The sequence below is a fragment of the Ornithodoros turicata genome, chromosome 2 (genome assembly GCF_037126465.1).
Source record: "Ornithodoros turicata isolate Travis chromosome 2, ASM3712646v1, whole genome shotgun sequence".
NCBI classification, from domain to species: Eukaryota; Metazoa; Arthropoda; class Arachnida; order Ixodida; family Argasidae; genus Ornithodoros; species Ornithodoros turicata.
Genome location: NC_088202.1, coordinates 57,638,331 through 57,663,476, shown reverse-complemented (window position 1 = coordinate 57,663,476; position 25,146 = coordinate 57,638,331). Strand labels below are relative to the sequence as shown.

Here is a 25,146-nt window from a genome sequence, read left to right as displayed (position 1 = left end):
AGCAGTATCTAATTAAAGGGGCAGTATAATGCAAAAACACCTGCTCTCAAATGAAAGTCCGTGTCTCAATGAGTGTGATTCAAACAAACTTAGTTCACACAACGCTACCGTTCAGAAGAAAAACGCAATGTAAACAGAGCTGTCTTCGGCGGTAACGAATAGGATCCCCAGGAGGCAAAGATTTAATTTTATTTAACTTTATTGTTTTTCAAAACATATATAAAACCACAACTGCGAGGCGTTTGCCTGTGTATCCTCCACTGTATATGTGTGTATTTGCACCAATTTTGAATGTGTCGATGTCAGCTGCACACACAACACATTTTGATCGTCGATAAGCTTAGATGCCTTGCCCATATGCTGTGTTATCAAGCCTATAACTTCGACTATCGCTTCTTTCGAAGAGCTGATCTTCATCACTTTCTTTTTTCGTTACAGGTAGCGTATATTGTAGAATTTCTGCAATATATTCATAGCTTGGTGCACAGGTTTTGTGTTCACCACTTAACAGACGAAATACTTTAAGTTCTTCTCTAATAACAGGTGCTTATGGATATAGCGAGGTTTAGCACATCGGAAGAACTCTACGAAAACGGAACGATAAAAGGGGTTGTCAAATCCAAGCTCAGCAAGTTGATGTAACCCGCTTCAAAGAAACAAGGCGATTGGCTTGCAAGTTTTCGGAACCGTTATCGTGAACACCTTCCGATGTACTAAAACTCGTTATTAGCCGAAAACGCAAACACCTACGTGTATCATAATTTACTTCCGAAGAGGTCCTTACAGCTTTACAATCTGCCTGTACCCAAAGTTGACGGCAGTCGTGCACTGCCCACGTGTTCTGGGATCGCGCAAACCGAACTCCATGTGCCTGAAAGGCCCGAAAAAATAAGTCCGTATTTCCTAATCAACGTTGCACTTTTTCCTGTTAAAGCCACTGTATACCACCTCACAGCAATCTCATAGTACTCTTCTCCGAAACACAAAAGGCGCCATGCCTTGTCGCAGCACAAAAGCTGAACCATCCTGGGCCTTGTATGTGTCGTATAGCAGGGCAGCGCTTCTTAAATGATGGGCTTTTCATCAGCAAGTGGAAAAGGAGCCAACCAACGTTCTTTTCTCCGGTACAATAATAAGGAGGGTGAAAGGAATAAGACGAGATCCTTTAGAAAGGGGGCGGACGCGGTACACGGAAAAAGGACATCGTCCGCTAAGCACGTCGAGAAGATCCCAGGAATCTCACCGTCAACGCTCCATTACGCTTCCTCGCGAAGTTCGACGACACTGAAGGAAACGACATCCGCCGAAGAGGACCGTCAAAATCGCAACTCATTACCGAACACTTTGAATGACACAGAAAACGGGAACAGAGATGCATAAGAATTCTTCATTGAACGCTTTTTAATGCGCCTCCGTTAAAGTGATCGTTCCGAACGGATTTTGAGCGTCACTCTTTTTCCTATCCAAATGCGATGTTCTACCATTGAAATGAGTGTCATCAGCAGATGCGACTGGAATCTATGTACGTCAGTTTGCAGTTGTAATGAAAACAAATCGCATGCTGATAAGCATCAGGCATGATAATGGTTCTGTCGGTGAATTTTGGAATGAATTTTGCCTTCTTCTAAATCGCTAAATGTACGGCTTAGGTATTCAAAGAGCGCAGGTAATAGCATCGTGTCAGACGTGAAACTTGGCACACACACGGAATGGTAATTACATGTAGCCACCTATCACACGCACCAAGGCATAGAACACTGCACGGGCCGCATTCTTAGGCGCGGGGCCGGTTCAAGGGCTTTATACTGTCACGAAGCGAAATGGGCCGGCGAGTCGTCGAATAAACAGCGAACGGGTTATTAGACTACTTGGTAGCAAAACACAAGAGTGATAGCTCTCTGAACACAACTGAGTCCAAAGAATGAATGCTCCAGCTTGGAGCGCACAAGCATTTAAGCGTCGCGCCGAAAAGTCTAGAAACAGCACGTGCGTTTGCCAGAGAGCAGGCGATGTGTCTGGAAGCTTCTTTCTTCTTCTTCAGCATGCACCGGGATGAGATGTACCGTTTCGTGCCTGCCCTGGAAGTTTCTCGAAGATGATTCGTGGCAATACGTGGCACGGGACCGGGACGTTAAAAAATTTCTAGGATTCCCGGTCCGGGCCCGGCAGATCCTGAGAAGTTTCGAGCCTACCTAGGCCCAGCACTGCCCAGCCCAGTGTAGCGGGCTGTAAAAGTTGACTGTCGGTAACTAGCAGTGGAGTAAACGAAGGGCTCGTGCCCGGTCAAGGACTGGCAATGTACGGGCCCATAACGTCAAATCCGAGCCCGGCCCAGGCGCGAAAAAGAAGGCTTTACACGGGCTTTCGGATGAGCCCGAACCCGTGCAGAGGTCCAACACTGCAACACTGCGAGGCCCAACACGATGCGTCTCTTCGGCAGGTTGACATTTTGGCTGGCGTGGCGTGACAGCATACATGATTCCAGCACAGTGGTCATACAGCAGTATCTAATTAAAGGGCCAGTATAATGCAAAAACACCTGCACTCAAATGAAAGTCCGTGTCTCAATGGGCGTGATTCAAACAAACTTAGTTCACACAACGCTACCGTTCAGAAGAAAAACGCAATGTAAACAGAGCTGTCTTCGGCGGTAACGACTAGGATCCCCAGGAGGCAAAGATTGGCGGCATCGAATGCCACAGAAGGAGAAGCGCGCGCATTATACCTATCACGGACCTGTGGATTTGGAATGGGTCAGATCGTAGCGTGCCGTATATGTGCGGCATGATGCGCACTGCCACATTTTTCAATAACGGGCGGTGGGGGGTGGGATATGTTTATTAAGAAAAAAAAAAGAAAGGAAATGTTTCAATAACGATTCACTGAATTGTAGCCCACAACAGTTCTCGCGAATGTTCCACTGACAACATTTATCTTCATGTCCTTCGGACGGCGATACCAATCTGCTTCGCAACGTGCACTATATTTTTCACCAGGACTGCTCCATGGCGTGGTACGCGCGTGCACGTGCAGCATGTACTAAAAACACCCATGCACGAGCTGAAGCGTCCTTCGCTGCTTAGCGCCGAAGTAAGAAAGGGTTCGCTATAATTTTGATTGTACTTTCGTAACGGAATGAAACTTTTGATTCTGATAACTAGTACGAAATTAAGATAGCGTGTAACGTAATTTGAAGTAAACTTGTTTTTGCATTTTAGTGACCCTTTAAGCAGGTACATAGCGTGTCCTAACAGATGAAATTAGATTGGGGTGGTAATCTGCAAGCTAGGATATAATAGTGCTGGAATCCCGTTGGTGAGAATGTCTGAGGGTACACCGAATCATGTTTTGCTCGAGAGAGACCGCCTGTCGATTCTTCCATAAAGATACCATACTTGGTTTGTATAAGTGAAGATAAAGTAAGTGAAAGAGCATGTTCGTGTATGTTCGTGCCTGAACGCCTAAGCTATCCTAACTAAACGCTGATCATTTTTATTCCGTCCACATCTTAGCCGATAAATCGTGGAAATCAAGAACTGCTGTCAATATTTCCAATGGCCTATATGCCAATCGTTGTGTTAAGCCTCCCGTATATGCGTGTCGACGAAGTTTCGTAGCAGTGCAGACTTTGCAACAATGTTTGTCTTGCTGCGTCTTTACAATTTTGAGGCATAACATGCTCCTTTGTTGCTAGAATCATAGCAAATATGCCTTCTAGAATTAATTGCAAAGCGTCAGCGATGTTTTGCAAACTATAAAAAGAAACAAAAACCACGACCACCACAACAACAGCGGAATAGGGTATTGGCAATGAAAGAGAAAGATATCTTTTTAATTTTTCATCACCAACTAATACCCCTGTCAGACGGCATGCTCGAAGGACTTCGGGGAATTTTCATTTGCAAAAAATGACCTCTGACAGCCGTGTCAGACAGCAGCTCAAAGGACCTTCCTAAGAAATGACCATCAACGCGAAAGGAGGCCCCCAACGTCATTTGAGGAGCAGAAAGGAGCAACCTCGACAACAGCGTTATGCCATTGTACCCTCGCTACCTTCGCAGCTGAATGTAGAAAAACCTATAAAATGCGGATAATGGAGTGAAACTGTGTAAACGTATTTAGATCCTATTTAGAAAAGTGCATATGGCTTCTGCATCTTGATTTGTGGCGCACAGACCAACTTCAAATTTCCACAGCAGACATGGAAAACGAAAACGAAAAAGGGAGCCGGTGAGGGCAGTCAGTTGAGGAGCACTCCTTTCACGCCTGTCTGGCAGGCGCCCCCGAACAAAGGGCATTTGAGAGCAGCTGAAAATGCATAGCCGAGGAACGTTTCAGCGTTTGTCCTTCCCGCGGTATTTTATTATGGGGCCGAAGTAACAGCGTACTTTACCTCGGACAGGTACATTCTCGCATTATCTCGTGATACGCACGGGCACAACAGGAACTGATTGATTTTTGTTGGACAGGAGCGACGGTAGTCGTGCACCGCCCATCACAAGTGCAGTGGAAATAATGCCTGCTCAAAATGCAAGCATATACAACGGCACAAAAAATGTCAAGCGGGGACCCGTAGCGCTGACAAACCGTACCAATTGGTAGGCTGAGACAATGGGTTCAACGTGGACGACACAGTAGAAAACAACAACAACTGGTGAACGAAGAAAGCTACACACTCTACGCAGTATCACTGTTCACGCTTGAACGCATCATGCGGATGAAAGACGGCATCCACTATGTGTAGGGATCCACGAAAATACCCTATATAGACACGAAGGGCGAATTTGTTTCCGCTGTCAGAGTGAATCACCCGACAAGTTTATCTTCTCATTTCGCTTCGGCAAAGGAAGGGGAAGTCTTTTGCGGTGGGCGTTTTGCTTTATCAACTTCAAAGAAGTGCAGATAATACAATGGAAGAGCAGGCAGCCATGGGACGCTGGTTATGGACGAGATGTAATACCCTTAAGAAGTCCTTGTTTATTTATTTATTTGTTTTGCTTTTCTAATGTAATCTGTGGCAAGGTCTGTGTCGCCAAGATTGTCCAGAAATTTCGCTTTAACCTAATTGCGTAGAAAAGTGTGTCAAGGCATTAGGGTATGGCCTTCGAGGAGCTTTTAAGAAGCGACGCTACATCTGAAAATATGAGGAGTTCCTTGTGAAATGTTTTGTTTCTCCTGTTCCCCCCTTTGGTTAGTACAAGTGTGAGCACCGCATCAGCAGTTTACAACCCGGGCAAAGGTTGTACGGAGGTTCTGCGGACATTATGCTATCGAGATCCCGCGAGTGAAAGCTGAGGCTTCCCATGGGCTAGCCTTGGCGCCACACCGTGTCCAACATCTAATCGTTGTCATTGTGTTTGACATCGAGATCGCCAGACTTGCGCTCGTTGTATAGGGTATGTACGGGTTGTACAGCTACAGCGGGGGCGACAGTGGACGCTCGAGAGTTCGAAGAAAACCTCATTACCCCCCGGCACTAAATCAGGGAAGTGACGCCCGGATTTTGCACTGCTCAACGTTACGAGGTGCACGGTTTGACAGCCGCGACCGTTGGCAGTAAATTTGGACCAGAGGGCGGGGGTCACGAGGTGACGCTCCTGTCAAAGGTTTTAAAACAGTCCAATTAGGGCTTGAAACACTTTGAACCCGGGGCAGTCGATTGGTGGTCCTGGATTGAGGTTGTGGCCCAAACATGACCCTTTTAAGAAGGTGTCGGGGCCCGGAGAGAGGGAGAGAAAACACTTGCAAAGGGTCTGGGACCCGTGTGAATTTTGACTCCAGCCTAGAGAGTTTCGTATGTATGTCGAAAGCCATATTCGTTTGCAGTGTACATAAGTGTAAATAAACCTAGTCGTTGCTGAGCCCCTTGTCCGTCAGACGTCTTCATGGAAACCAGTTCCCGATCATCGGACGTCACTTCGAACCGATCCTCCAGCTAGAGCAGCAGGTGGAGGAAGAAATCTTACTGGGTAGACGATCGTTGAAAAGAATGGAGGCCGCAGACATTGTCGACGTCGGTTGGCCGAACTGGCAACCCTACGCGACAATCTCTGCACACCTTGTGGGGTACTTTTTGCTTTTCTCTCGTATCCCGAAAGCATGGCATGCACATGTCGGTCAAAGTCGGAGCTACTTCGGATAAACTTCAGAATTACTTGCCTGCTACATGGACAATATTCATAAGCACTGCGCTCTAAAAAATATAACTCCTTTTTGGGTGTAATTTGACGATACCCTAACTGACTCCCTTTTTGGTGTATATATACACCGTCTGGCAAAACTACACCCCTCAGAAAGGGTGTTCTCTGAACACCTCTTTTGATGTAATCTAGCTTTACCCTAACTGACTCCCTTTTTGGTGTATGTCTACACCCCCAGGCAAGACCACACTCTTTAGTGAGGGTGTTATACCGACGGCAACAGAAACACAACGGTTAAAATAACAAGCATATTCTTTATTTGGATTACCTATAATACACTGCATGCACATCAATCAGGATTACATAGTCACCGCACAATACAAAACATAAAAGTGTCCACCAACTTGTCGACCAAGATGAAGGTATTACGGTGAGGCCAAGAGAAGTCCTGCATCTGTAGTAATAGAAAAAATGAACTGTGAAATGCCTTAATCAAATTACGGGCGAACCACAAATGACATGATGGTTACGCAGATGGCTGAGGCTAGAGAAGAATTATGAGTATACACAAACACAGCCCTCGCCAACATGCAAGCAGCTCAAGATAGAAAGTAAGGCAATCGATAAATGATGATGATGATTGAATTTTATTGGCGCAAAAGCAACTCAAGCTATAATACGCCAAACCCATGGTAATATTGTGACTAGTTAAAAATCAGACGATTATACTACAATAACGTAGATATTATGAAGCACACAATCATAGTGTAGTTAAAAGACAAATGTCCCTACAAAGCTGCAATCGGTAAAGGGTCAGCAAAGTGTCGGTAGCAAGACCCGCACCCATACCTCTCTGATTTCTGGGCAAGTGTATTACCAATTACACCATTCTGACATCGCCAACACACAAACTTGCCAGGACCTGGTTCAGAAGACGCGTACAGCCATTGACTCCGCACATCTGACCAGAAATCAGAGGGTTGTGGCCATGTGGTTTCATTGCCCGGTATCTCTTGCCTCTTGAGTTGGTGACTCTTGCCAGCTGCTTTACTTGCTACCACAAATTGCACCAACTTCGTTTGTTGCGTATACCCCTTGACTTTGCCTAACGGCCACATGTGACCATTACAACGCGACGCTCACTGTTCTCTGATCTAATCCGTGCATTCCACTTAGGGTTAAAACATAATCTCAAAATACCCGCTCCAAAGGCACCTCAATCAACCAGACAAGACAAAATACACCGACAACACTTACCAAACAGCACGCTGCAGCGAGACGCTCGGACAAGTTACTCGATCCGATGGGCACGGCGCATCTGTTGCTTGCATCCGTTCGAGACCCGGAACCATAATCCTTGCAGTGTCATACTAAACTCAGATGGTCAAATGACCTGTAGGTCACCAAACGACCTCCCCAAAGAACACGAAAACTACCACAACTAACTCCAACCGCCATAGCTGGAGAACACAGAGTAAACAGCACAGTGTTGCCAGACCTGCCGTAGCGAAGCACGAGAAATTTGATGGCCACTACACCTTCTTCACACCAGTTCTCGAAATTACACTCTACAGAGCGGGACATACACATATTACACCCATTTCAGACCAAAAACAGGGTGTATTCTTTTTCTTGAGGGTGTAATAAGGGAGTAAGCAATTGATACACCCCAAATACACCCCAATTACACCTAAAAAGGAGTTATTTTTTAGAGTGCTCTAAGAAAAAAAAGGAGTACTTTTACTCCTCTTGGGGACTAAATGCCTTGCCACAAAAAATAGTCCCTTTCGGGAGTAAATGCACGGGAGTAAATGAATGTTACAGAGTGGAGACTACATTTCACGCACTGTTGTAAGAGTCCCAAGTACATAATTCGTGTGCATGCACGAAAATACTTTGAAGCAAGCCGTCAACCGTGATATATCGAGTCATATAAAATCTTGCGCCATACATAGTGCACAATTTGCGAAGAAAGATGCGCTAACTGTTTCTTGCTGTGTGTGGCTGGAAAATTGCTACGTTGGCTGAGTTATACAGCCTTATGCCGTTAAAATTGACCAAGGGCACATATTTACGTAGACTGTTGCATTCAGGAGACCATTCGCGAAGTTCAGTGACAATTTGCAGGCCTGGGGAGTAAATGTCGGGTTAGGGGACTAAAATTGGGAGTAATTGCAGACTAGGGGAGTAGAAGCTGCTACTCACCGTTTTACTCATTTTTTTCTTAGAGTGTAGGCATGAGCATCGCAGGCTATGAGCTCACCAATATTAAGTCATACACAGCTACTACGCTTATTGGGCAGCTGCTCAAGCTTCTCGTTTGCTCTGTAAAATGGGCACTTTACTTGGACTACTCGTCCTCCACAGCAAGAACGCTGTGGTATCATGTCAGGCGTAGGAGATGTAAATGGTTTGGCAGATGTGAAATCCATCTTTGCAACTGGGTGAGCATTGCCTTTCCTCACGTGTGCAGGGAGGCTCTTGTTCTCCGAGTCTGTGCAGGTTTTTTTTTCTTTCAGGGCTCCATCCTCCAGGTAGAAGCAAACAGCGGCCAGCCACATGTGGCACGGCCACCATGCACTCTAAGAAAAAAAAAGGAGTACTTTTACTCCTTTTGGGGACTAAATGCCTTGCCACAAAAAATAGTCCCTTTCGGGAGTGAATGCACTGGAGTAAATGAATGTCACAGATTGTAAACTGCATTTCCCGCGCAGTTGTAAGAGTTCAAAGTACATAATTCGTGTACACGCATGAAAATACTTTGAAGCAAACCGTCAACCGTGATATATCGCGTGATATAAAATATTGCGCCATACATAGGGCACAATTTGCGGACAAAGACGCGCTAACTGTTTCTTACTCTGTGTAGTTGGAATATTGCTACGTTGTTTGAGTTATACAGCCTCATGCCGCTCAAATTGATCAAGGGCACATATTTAGGTAGACTGTTGCATTCAGGAGACCATGCGCGAAGTTTAGTGACGATTTGCAGTCCTGGGGACTAAATGTCGGGACTAAATGTTGGGACTAAATGTCGGGTTAGGGGACTAAAATGGGGAGTAATTGGGGGGGGGGCAGACTAGGGGAGTAGAAGCTGCAATTACTCCCCGTTCTAATCCACTTTTTCATAGCGTGTGCAGTCTCAATGGGGCTGTCACAATTTCTCAATCTTTTTAAACAAAATCCACACCTTGAGAGGTGGTGCAGACAATGCTTCGCAATGGTTCACCTGCGGAAATATTGGAAATATGAAACAGAAAACTTGAAGAGGTCTGTAGAGTGTGCATGTTATCGGTGATTTACTATGACCACACTTTACACCCCCCCTTCCTCTCAACATCTTAATCTTGCTTTATTTATTTAATTTTTGCACGTACATCTAGTGTCATATGAATGTGTCTGCAACAGCACTGTGCGACGCAATATGTACAAATAGAGAAATTAGGAATAAGAGAACTGCTTGGGTTTTGAACACCAAAATATCCACTGTTTCAGTGAACATAATCCCTATTTGAAAAGTATGTAATTCATCCGTAATTACTTCGAGTAGTAGTACCCACATGCAATATCGTATTATCGTAGTATAATTATAACGTTGTCGTAAATTTTTGTACGACATAGCATCCTCACGTTGTGATACCTCATTGTGACGCTAAGACATATCAAGGAGTCAGTGCCTTCTTTGCCTTGAGCTGCTTCTTAGAAATGAAGCTATTTCTCATCACAAAGTATTCGTGGATTCGTTCACTATGGTCCACCTGAGGCCACAATGGCAAATCGTGCGCACAGTCACCACACTTTAGAGCGTGCGGACTTTGTACGGATCAACGCCAAAGCATAACTCTATTTTCGCACGATAACGGGACAGATCGTCACCGTCGAAGCTGTCTATATGTTTCTTGCTTGCACCTTTGTCACACATGAAGCCGTATATCCGTTGTGGAAGGAAGCTATCCAAAAGACAGTCCGCCAACGTCGTCAACACGCACAGATATTCCGATCCGGTGGTACCACAGTATGACGTCGGAGCAGATGACGGGCTTCCGTGACGTCACGTGAATAAACCCCCTCGGGTAGAGCGTTGCGGTTTACCGACTAAAGCGCGGACCCATAACAAGCGACACGCGACGCGCTGCAGAATTTGTCTGGTCATGGCTCGACTTCCTGGTCCATTTGAGCAGAGACATTTCGTCGCCGAGAAATGATGTTTTTGGAGAAGCAATGGTTATTTTATTCGAGCTAAGTTGTAAATTGCCATACATATACCAAAAATAGGATTTCATTCGTCAAAACGAGGAGAACTTGTAATGAAGGTGCTATGTAATATTAGCTGTAACGCAGTGGCGCTGCGGTTGAAGTTCCCAACGCCCCGCCCACTTCTTTGTCTGTTACTTTTGAAGGTTGTCCTCTTCACCCTTAACCTTGCCCACGCGTTCAGTTCTTGTTTCACGGCGCCAAATCTAGCTGGTTTTGTCAAACAACAGGCAACGAACTCAGCGACATGCTACAAATATCTACTGGGAGTAGATGCAGAAATATTGAGCCGCGACAAAGCTTTTTTGACGCTCGTGTGGCGGCAGTGACGCCGATTTTGTCGCATCTCGCGTGTATCTGCCGCGTGTCGCTTGTTATGGGATTCGGGCTTTAGATGTGTATCTGGCCAGCAAGCTAACAGCTGTCTCGCGCCGTGGTTCAAAATCGCGACGCACATAGCGTCATAGCACGTGACGTAATGTGTGGGTGTACTTCCTGCGCTCTCTTAGCGCAGCTTCGCCTTGCTTTCGGTATGGTCACTGCAAAATTTGGCAACAGAAAATTAAAAGTACGTGCTGGTTTCAAGATTTATCAAGTATGGGCTGGCTTTAAACAAGGATTGCCTCCCATTCTGTTATCTCATCTTTTCTGGAACGGCAATATTCAAAAAGTTAACTAATGAATTTTACATAATTAGTCATCTGGTAGTAGGTAATGAGCCGCCTGGCCGTATAACCATTCGCCTAACACGGGATCTATCTTGCTCTGCTAGTTTTCTGATAGAAATGCTGTAACGAAAAAAAAAAAGAACACCCTGTATAACGACTGACTTATACGCTCGGGAGTTTGGCTCTTCTCAGGGGAGAGGGTAAAGCTTAGAAGAACCACGTGACGAAGTGTCTGTCCACACACACGGTAGCAAAAAGGACTATTCCTTAACTGGCATGGGTCCGCAGAAGAAAACACGTGCGCCTCTACTGACCCCCTTACCCTCCTTACCCTCATTTGGGGGAGGGACCAATGGAGTCGTTCCACGGGCAGTAGGGGAGAGAGAGAAACTGGAGAGCTGCGCAGACAGCTGACGTACTTGCATAGCGCATTACCTAAAAGCAAGGCCAATCACGGGGGGGAATTTATTGGGAGAAAAAAAGAAAAAGAGGAAAAGAAAAGGGGAAAGCCAATCATGGCTTATTCGCGAAACAAAGCGATAACAGTGATCAGACGGTTCAACGAGAACGACAGGTACGGTGAGCTACAATGAATGTTGTGTTGAACGGCGACTGAAATCGGGTCATGACGACGGGCCTGCCGACAGGTGGCTACGAAGGGCTCGCCTCGCTGCCGCTTCTTGCGCCCTCGCGGCCACGTTACCCCATGTGCAAAGAGCACCTGGGAGCGCCAGGGAGTTCGTGCGATGGGCCAAATTCAAGCAGTCCATGGCAGGTACAGGGGTAGAGAGAAAAAAAATGTGGGCGCTGATACGTCACGCTTCGCAGATATGATTACGACGGACGGACGAGTTCGCGTTTGAAATGTTGTGATAAAGGCAGCGTCTCATTCCCAAGCAGCACAGTGTACTGAAAGTCGAGTGCAATAGGGGTGGACGCGTAGGTGGAAGACCCGTAACAGGCTGTTGAAACTACAGAACATTGATAAGACACATACCGTCCACCCCTATTGTACTCGACTTTCAGTACATTGTGCTGCTTGGGAATGCGTTCCAAGGAAAGATCACTCGGCTTATCTTCTGTCTTGGGACATGGTGGAAGGCTGCTGAAATTTTGGCTGCAGGATTTTTTTACACCCCATTGTTGTACAACCCAACATAGTGATACAAAAACAACAACCCAGTGATACACTGGTGCACAATGTATAAAGTTTTGGGCGCGACAGACGGAGCATCGTGATGCACGCTCTGAAAGCCACACAAATCCTTCCATACTCATGCTGAAATTTTGTTTAAGACGCCATTTCGGAAAACAGCGACATGTACTAATAGATGCAGAGTATTTGGAAAATCAATCAGGGACCTTAGTCAATTCTTGACATCAAATTATGCAAGCTGAAGAACGCCTCCTTGTTTACCCCATAACATGTAATCGCCTCGTTTAACAAGCAGAAGTCGCGGTGTACTATGTATTTGTCGTGAACATCGTACTAGAGGTAGTGGAAGGTAAGATACTATTAAGACAGAAAGTCACATCCGGTAGGAACACTCTGTCTCTTTTATACCTTCGTAGTACAAGCAATGGTTTTTCCTTACGATTTTAGAACAGAGTTTATACACCATGTCACTGCTCTCCCCCTTTCCCGGCTTTTCGCGATGCAACAAGCTTTCTATTGAAGAATATGAACACCAATACACAAAAATGATGATGAAATTTTATTTCACAGTTGATATATAATCAGAATGAATCAGCTGGACTACAAAGCATGGTACCAAAAGGGAAAACAAAAACAGTTCCAGCAGAAGAGACTCTTCCTACTGGCTGAAGTGAGCGTTTCTCAAAACGAGGGTGCACTCTCAACGCAGCTCTTAGTGTTCGCTCCATGCTGAGTAGTGACCTCTACTATGTTTTCATGGACGCCACCACAGAGCAGCCAAGTTCGCAAAGTACATCATGACGCATAAAAGAGTGAGAGAGAGAGGGAGAACTTTCATTACTTTAGTGCTCTGGAGCAGATATCCTCCTACCAAAGCCGTCCAAATTTTGGAAGATAGCTTCAGCAGAACCAGCAATCCCAAACGGGGTCAAGTCCGGGCCACTCCGCGAACGCTGCTGAATCTGCGGTGACCCTCCTGGTGCTGGGGGTCACTATGTGTTAGAATGTGTGGCGCCCTGTTATGCTGGCATGGCATGCCGAGACTGGGAGGTGACCCGGGTTCGAATCTGGGCAGAAGCTGTGCTGCATGAGGCTGGGCATTCCTCATACACTTTAAGGCAAATATCAGCACTGTTGCCTATGAAGTCGATCCAGAACGCCATCCCCCGAAGAATCCTCGGGATCCTCGAAGCTCAAGGATCCCTCAGGGCTGAGCGAGAATACGGCGGTATGCACAGACCGACCACTGTTGCATCGCTTATGATCATTGTTGTATCACGACATAAAGCAACAAGTTATCAATTGCAAGAGAGAGAGAGAGAACCTGATGCATCAAGCAACGACCTTGCACTGAGCGAGAGCTTGTGATGCCCTGATAAGCCATCCATCGGCTCCATCGGCACTGTTCCGTTTCTTGGCCGGCGCGGTGCGAACCTCTGCATTTCACGGAAATGGCATGTGATACAAAACAGAAGAGTACCTCGAATTCCCACAAAAATTCATCCGCAAGGCGCGCAGCGGGCTTCTGCGCATCGATGTAAACAATTGCACGTGGCCGGGTGCAACGGCCGCGACCAAGCGCTCCCATGCATTGGATAGGCCGGTTATCACACCAGTCATTCTAGCTCACCATACGACAGGTACGAGAGCAACACTATGGGAATGTGCGTGTCTACGCTGCTGCACTCAGAAGTCGGCACCTACAACTCGCAATCACTCATTCTCACTCACTTTGCACTCAGATTTCCGTTTGCTTACTCACGCTCACCCATCTGCGGCTCATGTCTCCGGGTGCTCACGCTCGCCCGTATGCTCTGGCTCAGATCCTCGTCTGCCGTCTGCTCCCACTGATTCCAAGGTTGCCAAGAGGGTAAAGATGATGCGAGGAGATTTGAGCTGATGTGACAGGGATTACCATTGATAATGTGCCAGTGCAAACCAGGGAACATGGACACACACACACAACAGACGTGGGCGCGCACTGATGTGTGTGTCCTTGTTCCGTGGTTTGCACTTGTGCATCATGAATGTTAAAACGAGCCGAGTCTTTTCCAATTCTGATAGGGTGAAGTGAGACCACTCCTGACTGGTGCTCACTATTTGCCGCGCGTCCTTTCTCTGAGTTCCGTCATCCGTTTTGAGACTCGCTCACGAACGAAGTCTAGTACTGGGTCCTCTCATTCGTACTCACTCACTCTTACTTGACTGCACACGCACGTATGCGTTCGCTCACTCGGTGCTCATGGGTCAAGGCGAGTCGCCCATCCTCAGCTCGTGATGCGTGGGCGTCACCCAAATTCACTCATGCTCACGACGCCGCAACGAACATGAGTATGAGTGGAGTGAAAATGCCTATGAGTGAGCTTAGCCGCGGTATTTCTGTTCACTAGGAAGTCCACAGTGTTTGTCTGCATGCCCTAATAGTGTTCATTACCCAGGCAGCACACCAATATTGGCCCAATACTGGACCAATGTGGGCTGCCAGGTTGGCCAATGTCGGCCCCATATGGGCTGCCAATATTGGTCCAGCATGAAAAGTGCAACCAGACTCCACATTGGACCAATATGGGCTGCCTATATTGGCAAGCCAATTTTGGCCGTATTGCACCAATTTTTCCGTGATTTTGCTTTTGCACTTGAGTGTAATGCTGCATCCAGTGCTTCGGAAGAGCGCCGACACTCCTGTGCTTTACAATTAACTCACCCCAAATTTCCAATAGATTTCTTCTTTGTGGGACGGCTTTAGCATATTCTAAACTGCCTCGTTCCAAAAACAAAGAACAGGTGCAGTGCCCGTCTTGCTCAAGCATCAAGGAAGTCCCTAAAGCAGATCTAGCGGCGCAAAACGCCCCTCAGAAGCCTTCATTGGGATCGCACTCGCATATGATCCAAAGACTTCCACCCGCTCCTAGAGTGCAACGAAGCGAAACAGTTTCGTGAGTGTAACTGACATACTCCTAAGCAACTCGCACTGCCTCTGTAACTTCAAGGCACCTAGTGTTACAGAATAGGCGTCCTTTTCTATCAGATTTTGTGTTTTTTTACTTTACCTACCGCTTCCATTGTCATTAGAGAAACCAGCGGCATTTTCGCTCTAATGAAACGACCTATCCGAGTGTCGCGCATGCGCATTAGTTGTTGGACGCGCAATTTCGCTCAAACGACCACACGCTCTGAGTAGCTTCATTTTATTCAACAGCTACGACCGATTTGCATCGCGCAGCAACATGGTGGCTCTTTGCAGCAGGTCTGCCAGTTGAGTTACGGTGCATGTTACAGTGGGATTGCCACATATGTTGACTGTTTCGAACAATGTGTATCCTTCTTCGGGAAGTGTTGGATGTAACGACGTATTGCGTAGGGCATTTCACACGCTTCAACGTCCAATCTAGCCGAGCTGATTGGGCATTTGGTACAAGTACCAATATGGGTACGTCCCATTTTGCGCATTTGCAGTCAAATGGGGTGCACACGGGCAATATGGGGCCCATATAGCCGACATTTTCCTCATTACTTGCTCAAACTTCGCAATATGGGTCCCATATTTCAAAGTTTGAACCAATACGGAGAAAATCCTGGCAAAACGGGTCGCATATTGCACCCGTATCGCCAACGCCCAGCCAATATGGGCCCAATATTGTGTGCTGCCTGGATACAGGCGTTGTAAAAGGTCCTTAGCGGATCAGTTGACCGCGTGTCCGCCTGTTGACCTCGCGGATGCGAGATCCAACCACCGTAGCGTGATGCATTATTCTTATTGTCGATCGGCTGCGACGTAAGCCGTCCAAGTGTTATGTCCAGGTCACGTTTTTGAGGCCCGATGCCCATGTTCGTAGCCCAGTACGAGTACTGGGTACGAGTACAAATCGCATGGAAAGATAACAAAAGATTTTGATGGAAACAGGCACGGGACGAGAGCCAGGCATTCTAGCGGAACCGCTTTCTGCCATGAGGGCGAATAATACAGACAGGGCATCAGGATTTCTCTCACTTTGCACAATACGGCTCCATATTGCGCAAAGTGAGAAAAAGCCTGACGTTTCCGAAAGCAAGAACTGGAGCGCATCCAGAAAGCTGTCAACGCTGATCGCATTGAAGGAAATGAAATCCTCCGCCTGCGTCAGGATACCCGCGACTCAATTCGAACTGGCGATGCATTTTTACGCTGTTATTATGAATAGCTATTAGGGAGAGCGCCGTCTTTCGTTCAAGAGGTATAAATGATATTTTCATTCCCTTGCTCATTCAACGTTAATTCAAATATTTCGTTGTAAGTATCGTTTTTATATGTACAATGTGCCTATCCTAACGTCAGAAATTATCCTGTCAAAAGATATTAGAACCAATTTGTTTCGCACTTTATTGCAGACTACTTCCATTAAATATATTATTCGCCAAGCCAGAGTAGTCTTCCTTCTATTTCTACCACGGTTAGGGAGCTACTCACAGCATCCCCCCCCCCCCCCCACTACACACACATCTACCACCAAAGAGGTTTCATATAGGGCAGTGGCGACACTTAAAAAAACACGCGAAGATGGATGCCCGGGAAAGCGTAATTTTACTGAACCGCGCTCACTTCTCTGTCAGGTTTCTGTAAGATGCGATGGAAGAAAATACCGCATTTTTACTCTTCCTTCTCATTGCTATTAGAGATAACGGTAAAGTGCGAGCCGGATCGTGCGGAAGCCCGTACAGCATGTTTGGGACCAGAGCCCTGAAACCCGCTTTTCTTTGCGTGAAACAGTGCAACGAAAGCGTGCGACGCTTTATGGTGGTTCACACTGTTGCAGTTTCATGTGTTACGGATGCGGCGCGGCACGGTTGTGATGGCAACGAACCACGGCGAACCGAAAAGCACACGCACCGCAAGAGTTCAGCTCGTCCGAACTCCATGCGGTGCGGGATACCGCCGGTTGTGCAGATGACCAATGAAGGACGGCGCACTGCGCAAGCGCATCACTGCTGCGCTGTCGCCGTTGAACGTTGGCAAAACAAGCTTTAATCGACCTTTTACACAACGCTTCTGCGCATGCTCTGTGACCCTGACGGCGCCGAAGAGGGTTCTCAACATATTCAACAGATGGCGCCGGCTCTGCTTTGGCGCGCACCGAACGTCTTTCGCTGGGCAGCCGCTAGGATACGACGCGGGTGTGAAATAGGTCAGTTGGTGCGTGTGCCGCAGATACGCTTCAATAAAACTGGAACTGGAAACGAATGCATTAGGCTTGAGAGCACTAGGGTTGTAGGAATATGGAAAGCTGCCGCTGTCTCGAAACCGAGGTATAAGGTAGGAGCTCTCCAAATATTTGGTTCATATCTGCGATATTTTTTCCCGTGAATGTAGCGTAATAACAGGGAAGGGTACTTCGATTAAAATGACCAGTTAAGGTAAAGCTTGCTGCTGCATCACCTAAGCCGACACGAGACGTCATATTGTAATATCAGTTCATTTCAGAATAACAATTGCACCAACAATTGCCAAGGGACAACAAGATCACCAAACTTTAGGAAAATGGTCGATCGACATTGCCGGTTCGTTGCGCTTGTGGCTATATGTATGAAAGGTTCCCAGCGTCACGGGCAGGATTATCACCGTATTTCATAAGCTGTTCATGTTGTTCCCTTCGTCGAATTCACCTGCCACCTGTAGCGGCCAACTTCACTATGATTGACATCGCTTGTGGCCCCGCGAGTTCTTACCTCGAGCGTAGGTGTCGAGCGCACCCGCAGTTCATTAAAACATCATTCTTCCTTCGGCCATCACTTGTATCGGACCTCGTTTATTGTAGCGCAGCTACAAATTGGTGACCCGAACGTGATTTCTCCCGGACGTAATGTCAATCCCGGACGGCGATCACATACCCGTCTCCGCAGAGGCCGCCGTCACCAACCTTCGCCTACCGCTCTATTCCCTGGCCGATCCTCAACTCTGTTTGCTCAAGTAGAGGTTACCTTCGCCGGACGCCGAATAACTTCCCAGCTTTCAAAATTTTCGTATGTCGTCTCGCACTTGCCACCCGAGGCCGCTGCAGAAGTGCGCGACCTTATTCTTCAGCCACCCTCTGAGACTCCATACGACACCTTAAAGACCGAGCTAATCCGCCGCACGGCCGCTTCAGAACAACGACGCTTGCAGCAGGGTAGTTTCATTTATAATCGACCAAGGGGCGCCGGTGACATTTTTATTTTCTTAAAGAAAAAATATATGTTATGCCTAATCCAAAAAGAAACAAAACAAGCCTAGTCGCAGGTCTCTGCGATATTTCGTTCTCGGTCGGCGAGGCTCCAAGTAAATGAGCGTGATTTGGGCAGTTCCAGCTTTTCCAAATTTAGCGCGCTGGATCCTCCGAACGGCTGCTTTCTTCTGAAAGCAATTTTTTTCACTGGCAGAATTGGTGGTGAAGATTTGCTGAAGACAATTAAATTCGGTGGCAAATCCTGAAAACATTTCGAAAAAAAATCGCGAAAACGCCTCCGAGGACGTCCGTAGCGCAACTTTGCCAATTTCTTACGTGATCCCGTAATTTCCGAATATGACGAAACTTATATGAGATGAAAGGGCTTTTTGTACTCTTTCGTTTAGTACATAGTGTGTTATCATACCTTCAGACATCCGTCCACAGTGACGCAGTAATCGCGAAAGGGTGCCAGAAAATCGCTGTTTTCAGGACCGTTTTTCTCAAAAAGGCCATCTTCAATTTTATTTATATTTTGTGGAGACATGCCTTGGACATCGCTCTTTGATATTATAAAATAAAATTTCTGCTTATTTTATTTCTTCAGGGCGCGCAAATTATTTTCCCGCGCCTTGGTCGCGTTTAGATTCTATGAGTCAGAGAATGGCGTTTTTTACCCCTTTACCTTCAGGTGAAGGCTACGTCATTAGAGGCTCACAAAACCAAGACGAACCTCGACTATTATGACTGTAACTGAAACAAAGGTACACTCTGTAGCCCACCCACCTCTCCCCATAGGGTTAATCCTTTGGAGATAAGCCACTTCAAGGTGAAGCTGTACGTGAGAACAGGAAGTCTCGCATGGAAGTCTCTTCAAGAGATAAACTGATGTTCTGAGGCTGGGAACAACATAGAGGGGACAGATACAAACAAAGCCTCACATTGCCTAAGAAATCAACGATGAAAGATGAAAGCCACTGAAAAGGTTAGCCAGCTGTAGGGATCGAACCCACATCTTCTGGATTGCCGGTCCAGGGCTCTTCACAAGCGCTTCGCGGCGTCCATTTGTTTCCGAGCTCGGTGCTTTATGTAAGCAAGTCTGGGAAGCCTTATCGGCTACTTTGCTTTCTGGTTCGAAATAAGCGCAGTGTTGAAGCATTCAAAAGTAAGAATACCAAGGGCACGGCTTTTGCAGACACACAAAAGCACCTAATTCCGTTTGGTCTTCACGGGTTGTGGGTGCACGGCAGATTATTTATTTCTCAACTGTCCATTTCGTAACGATGTCCTTCACCGAAGAAACCACAGTCTTTTCGTGGGAACAGCGAGTCAAACGGTTTTAGTGACTTCAGCTGTCCACACTCATTGCTCTCCACACTCGGTGTTTTGCACGCTTGTATCGCAGTTACGTGTTTAGTTCCTTCGGCTGCCGGAATATAGCATGCTCTTCTAGCACGTCAATGGCAACGAGTCTCTTCAGCAAGAAGCGGTTGTTCTGCCCGGATTACAGTGTGCGACACACGAAGAAGATACTGTGGAATAAGAACTTCAGGGCTGTGTCACTTATCGGTGCGACTTTGTTAAACACTGTTTTGCCTGCGTCTCAAGCCGACCGTGTTGATGATACGGATGAAATATGTGTGAACTGCTATAACGCATTCCGATTGCAGCTCGGTGAGTCTGGACTCTCAAGCCAACAAGATCCTTCACCTCCTAGATCCGAAGATTCAGAATTTTGTGATCCGACTGAAATCGTGCAAAATGTGAACAAGATAATTCGTGAAGACGACACTGGGGTCAGCCCATTAAAGCCGCCGACGGATGTTAGACACGCCGTGCCGTACGTAAAACGAAAGCAGAAAGAAATTGCAAGTGCCGTGTCAAAGTCATCTCGTCGCCAGCTGAGTAGCGCTTACGGTGTGGACATCCCTGTGCAGGAAGAAAGTGTGGAAAAGAGGCAGCGCGACGAATTGCTTGAAAACTTGCGGAAGGCGTATGTTGCAAGCAACACCATGCAGGAAAGATGTCGACTCTTGACTGTACTCCCCTTGTCATTCACCCAGGCTGAAATACATCAAGCTATTCCCGAAGCTACAACCTACATGATCAAGAAGAGCCAAAGGCTCCGGGAAAACGGCGGAGTATGGGCAACGCCTGATCAATACTCTGGCAGGAATGTTATCGACCCCGAGAATGTGAAGTTGGCCCTCGAGTATTACCTGAACGATGAATTGGACTGTACAATTCAGAGCCCAAGGCCTCGAGATGTTGTGAAAATTCGGGGAGCAGATGCCGATAACTTAGTGGCAACGCGCTATATGTCACGAACAATTCGGGAGACATACCACAAGTTTCGGGAGGCGCATCCCGAAGTCAAAATGAGCCTGACTAAGTTCTATTCCCTTCGTCCGTCACATGTCTCTATGAGCCCCTATAGGGAAGAGTGCGTTTGCACTTACTGTGCCAAATACGACTTATGTCTGAATGCACTGAATCTTGTCTCGGACAAGTGTTTTACGCTTGAGGACCTCAAATCATTGTGCTTGTGCCCAACGCAAACAAGAGAGTGCAAACTGGGTAGGTGCACATCATGTCCAGGTGAGAGTGCATTGACGGCGGAATCTTTGGAGATGTGCGCCGATGCCGAGGAGGTCGAGGTCGTCATATGGGAATCAAGCACACTTCAGAAGTTAGTCCTCAACATTGATCAATTTATCCATCTTCTGAGAAAGTGGCTAGCCCGCTACGTAACTCATGACTACGTGCGCAACATTCAACGGAATGCGATACGTAGTGAGAAGACATTCTCAGATACTAAAAGGGCTGTCCTCCACTTTGACTATGCGGAAAATTGGACGGTCGTTCTTCCTTCTGCAATACAGGGTTACCATTGGAAGAAAGACCAAATAGCAGTATTCACTTGCGTGGTGAACCATTTGTCCGGTTCCCGATGCTACGCCGTTGTGTCGGACGACATGCGTCATGACACGGCGCTAACGCTTCTGGCCATCAGAACTATTGATGAACACATGGATGAAGTCTGTCCTTTGTACGGTGTATGTACGTATGTGTCAGATGGGGCTGCAGTACACTTTAAAAATAGATACCAGTTTCACGAGCTGCAGAGAAGCCCCCATGTCATCAAATGGCTGTTCAGCGCGCCAGGCCACGGGAAGAATGCCTGCGACGGGGTCGGCGAAGTGGTCAAGCATCATGCTTCTCTGCACAATCTCCGTTCGCCCCCAGGAGAAGCCATTCAGACTGCAGAAGATCTTGTGCGAAAACTAACGCCCAGGTTACCGAACGTTACGCTGCTGCATGTGCCACGTGAGGATGCCGAAGCGTTCAGAGAAGCGAAAAAGGAGAGCGAGTGGTCCGCTGTGCGTCCTGTTCCCAGACTGCGATCTTCATACACCTGGGCAAGAGTTGGTGGTGTCGTGCATTGCGAACAGCTCTAATTGCGGCAGTCTTTTGGGACAGATTCAATAAAAAAAACATTCAGTGCCGCCTAGGACTGGTGTTTATTGTAAGCGGTTGGTGCTGGGGCTTCCACTGTAAGAGTGCAACAATAAATATATGTTTCCAGTTACTATCCTTGATCGATCCTTGGGTGCACGTTAACCAATCTTATCAGCCCGTAATGTCATACCATTCAGCAAGAAGAAGAAAAGAGCACCATTGTGAATACCATTCTCCGGCACTTAGAATTAAAAGCGACCAGGGTGCGGAAAAAGAATTTGCGCGCCCTGAAGAAATAAAATAAGCAGAAATTTTATTTTATAATATCAAAGAGCGATGTCCAAGGCATGTCTCCACAAAATATAAATAAAATTGAAGATGGCCTTTTTGAGAAAAACGGTCCTGAAAACAGCTATTTTCTGGCACCCTTTCGCGATTACTGCGTCACTGTGGACGGATGTCTGAAGGTATGATAACGCGCTATATACTAAACGAAATAGTAAAAAAAGCCCTTTCATCTCATATAAGTTTCGTCATATTCGGAAATTACGGGATCACGTAAGAAATTGGCAAAGTTGCGCTACGGACGTCCTCGGAGGCGTTTTCGCGAGTTTTTTTCGAAATGTTTTCAGGATTTGCCACCGAATTTAACTGTCTTAAGCAAATCTTCACCACCCATTCTGCCAGTGAAAAAAATTGCTTTCAGAAGAAAGCAGCCGTTCGGAGGATCCAGCGCGCTAAATTTGGAAAAGCTGGAACTCCCCAAATCGCGCTCATTTACTTGGAGCCTCGCCGACCGAGAACGAAATATCGCAGAGACCTGCGACTAGGCTTGTTTTGTTTCTTTTTGGATGAGGCATAACATATATTTTTTCTTTAAGAAAATAAAAATGTCACCGGCGCCCCTTGGTCGAATATAAATGAAACTACCCAGCAATTGCTCACTCGCGAGGAGCTCGGAGATCGTAAGCCCACCCACCTCTTGCGCCGCATGCGCCAACTCCTGGGAGATACTTCCGCTGATGATGTCATACTACGTGAGCTCTTCCTACAGCGCCTACCCCACCATGTCAGACTCATATTGGCTGCTGCCGAACTCACATCTCTCGATGAACTAGCCAAAACGGCCGACCGTATTATGTACCTGCAGGGCCTTCCCGTTCTTGCTGCGTCGAGCCAGACCTCGCAGTCAAGTTATCCCACCGGGCTGTCATACGATGCTGCCCCTTTCTCTCTACCAGATCCCACTATGGCGACCTTGACTTCCACTGTCCAGCATTTGCAAGCCGCAGTTCAGGAGCTTCGCGTCGAAGTCGCTGCTATCTCCCATCCACCCAGAGCTTATTCTCCTAGGCGTTCGTATCGCCGCCACCGATCTCCATCCCGCCGATACCACAGCTCTCCTTCTCCTGCCAATGGGTACTGCTGGTACCATGACACCTTTGGAGTCGCTGCCCGCAACTGCAAACCGCCGTGCTCATGGCAGGGAAACGGAAGTCCCAACCATTAACGGCTGGAATGGTTGGGGACCGCGACAGCCACTTGTTCTACATCACGGATCGCGAGACTGGCAGACGGTTCCTCGTCGACACCGGCGCCGACGTTAGTATTATTCCTCCGACCCGTCACGGTAAGATGCGCCATTCCCCGGAGTATACGCTACAAGCCGTTAATCAGTCGAAAATTGGCACATATGGGCACCGATCGCTCACCTTAAACATAGGTCTTCGCCGCATTTTCCGCTGGCTCTTCGTCGTCGCCGACCTTCCCTACGCGATCATCGGCGCCGACTTCTTGAACCACTTCGACCTACTGGTGGATATTCGTCGCAGTCGTCTGGTGGACAACACCACACTGCTTGAGGTCCGCGGTTTTCCGTCTGCTATCCGCGCCCTCAGTCCTACGCTCCGCCTGCCCGACCCCAGCCCTTTCGCAGACATCGTCAGTGACTTTCCTGCCATCTTACGCCCTCCAGCAGCAGACGCTCCTATCTCACCTATCTCATGCGGTTTGGCTTTCGTGGTTTAATAAAGTTTCGCTGGATCTTGACTTAAACAATCTACCTCGCTAACGGCTTTGGAGTAAAGGCATTCGGACGTAAAGTGAGTGGGCAAATTCATGTCCTTCTCGAGCCGCAGTAACCTGAATATGCGCTGGATAAGCAGCCCTTTTAGCATGTCTCTCAGCTAATATAGTTACACTAACACGAGTACGCTCCGGTGGATTTGTAAATCCATATTAACCTTCCTGATTGAGGTTGAACAACGTTGCGTTATAACTTTGCAAATTTTAGGTGCAATGTAGATAACTAAATTCCCTGAATCTAAAGTTTGACAACAGCACGTGTTCTATATTAAAACTTCCCTGAAGATAACCACCTCTCACCGCCTAATTTTCACAGAGATAGATTTTTAACGAGACTTTTTATTTGTTACCTTACGTGTAACACTCTGTACATGTAGATGAAAATGCTGGTTGTTAAGCAGCCGGAAGAAAGCGAAATTTTATGATATGTCTGTGTTTATGTGCTATGTGAATGATGTAAAATGATGATCACTAGAGTGCGGAAAAATATGCACTAAAAACTCTCGAAATATGCATGCAACTATGCACTAAAATTCTTCTAAATATGTAGTCATAATCCTTAATGTATGCAATATTTTTCGTTGTTATTGGTACGAAAGCAATCCACAAAGTCTATTTTTAAAAGGGCGAGTATTTTATTAGAGATAACACGGTAAAATAAAGTCGCCTTCGTTCTCTAGCACACAACAAAAAATACTTGCGCCACATATACAGGGTGCTTTTTTATTAGGTGCAGAACTTTTATTTAAAATATTAGCAGAGCGAAATAGATGCCGTTTTAGCAAGTGTGTTATACGGCCATGCGAGCATCTGGTAGGACAGCGTATGCAACTACTGGACGACTACTTAGCTAAAATTCAAAAACTAATGCGAGATAGCAGAATTGGAGCCAGTCATTATTCAAATTAACAGTCCTTATTAAACGCCCTGTGAAGCGAACGTACAATTGAAATATCAAATGTCATATTTCGGTATGGAAGTGAGCCGAAACTACAACTACGCGTTTTCGAGCGCAGAAACGAAGTGACCTTCACATTATCTGGACTGAAGAGCGGTCTCAGATTAGCGCCTACTCCAATCAGCTCCATCGCTCCAAAGCACGGGGCCCTCTCACGTGGATTGTCTGTCGCTCTTTCTGCGCTCGAATTGTGCGTAGTTGTTGTTTCGGCTCGTTTGCATAGCGAAATTTGGCAATTTATATCTCG

General features: G+C 46.8%; 1 protein-coding gene across 1 annotated transcript; it reads left to right on the top strand.

Moving 5' to 3' along the window:
* The first annotated feature begins 22,847 nt into the window (after positions 1–22,847).
* Positions 22,848–23,366, top strand: LOC135384681 (uncharacterized). Its single transcript, XM_064613871.1, has one exon. It carries the CDS (start codon positions 22,848–22,850, stop codon positions 23,364–23,366), a length of 519 nt encoding a protein of 172 aa, XP_064469941.1.
* The last annotated feature ends 1,780 nt before the right edge of the window (positions 23,367–25,146 follow it).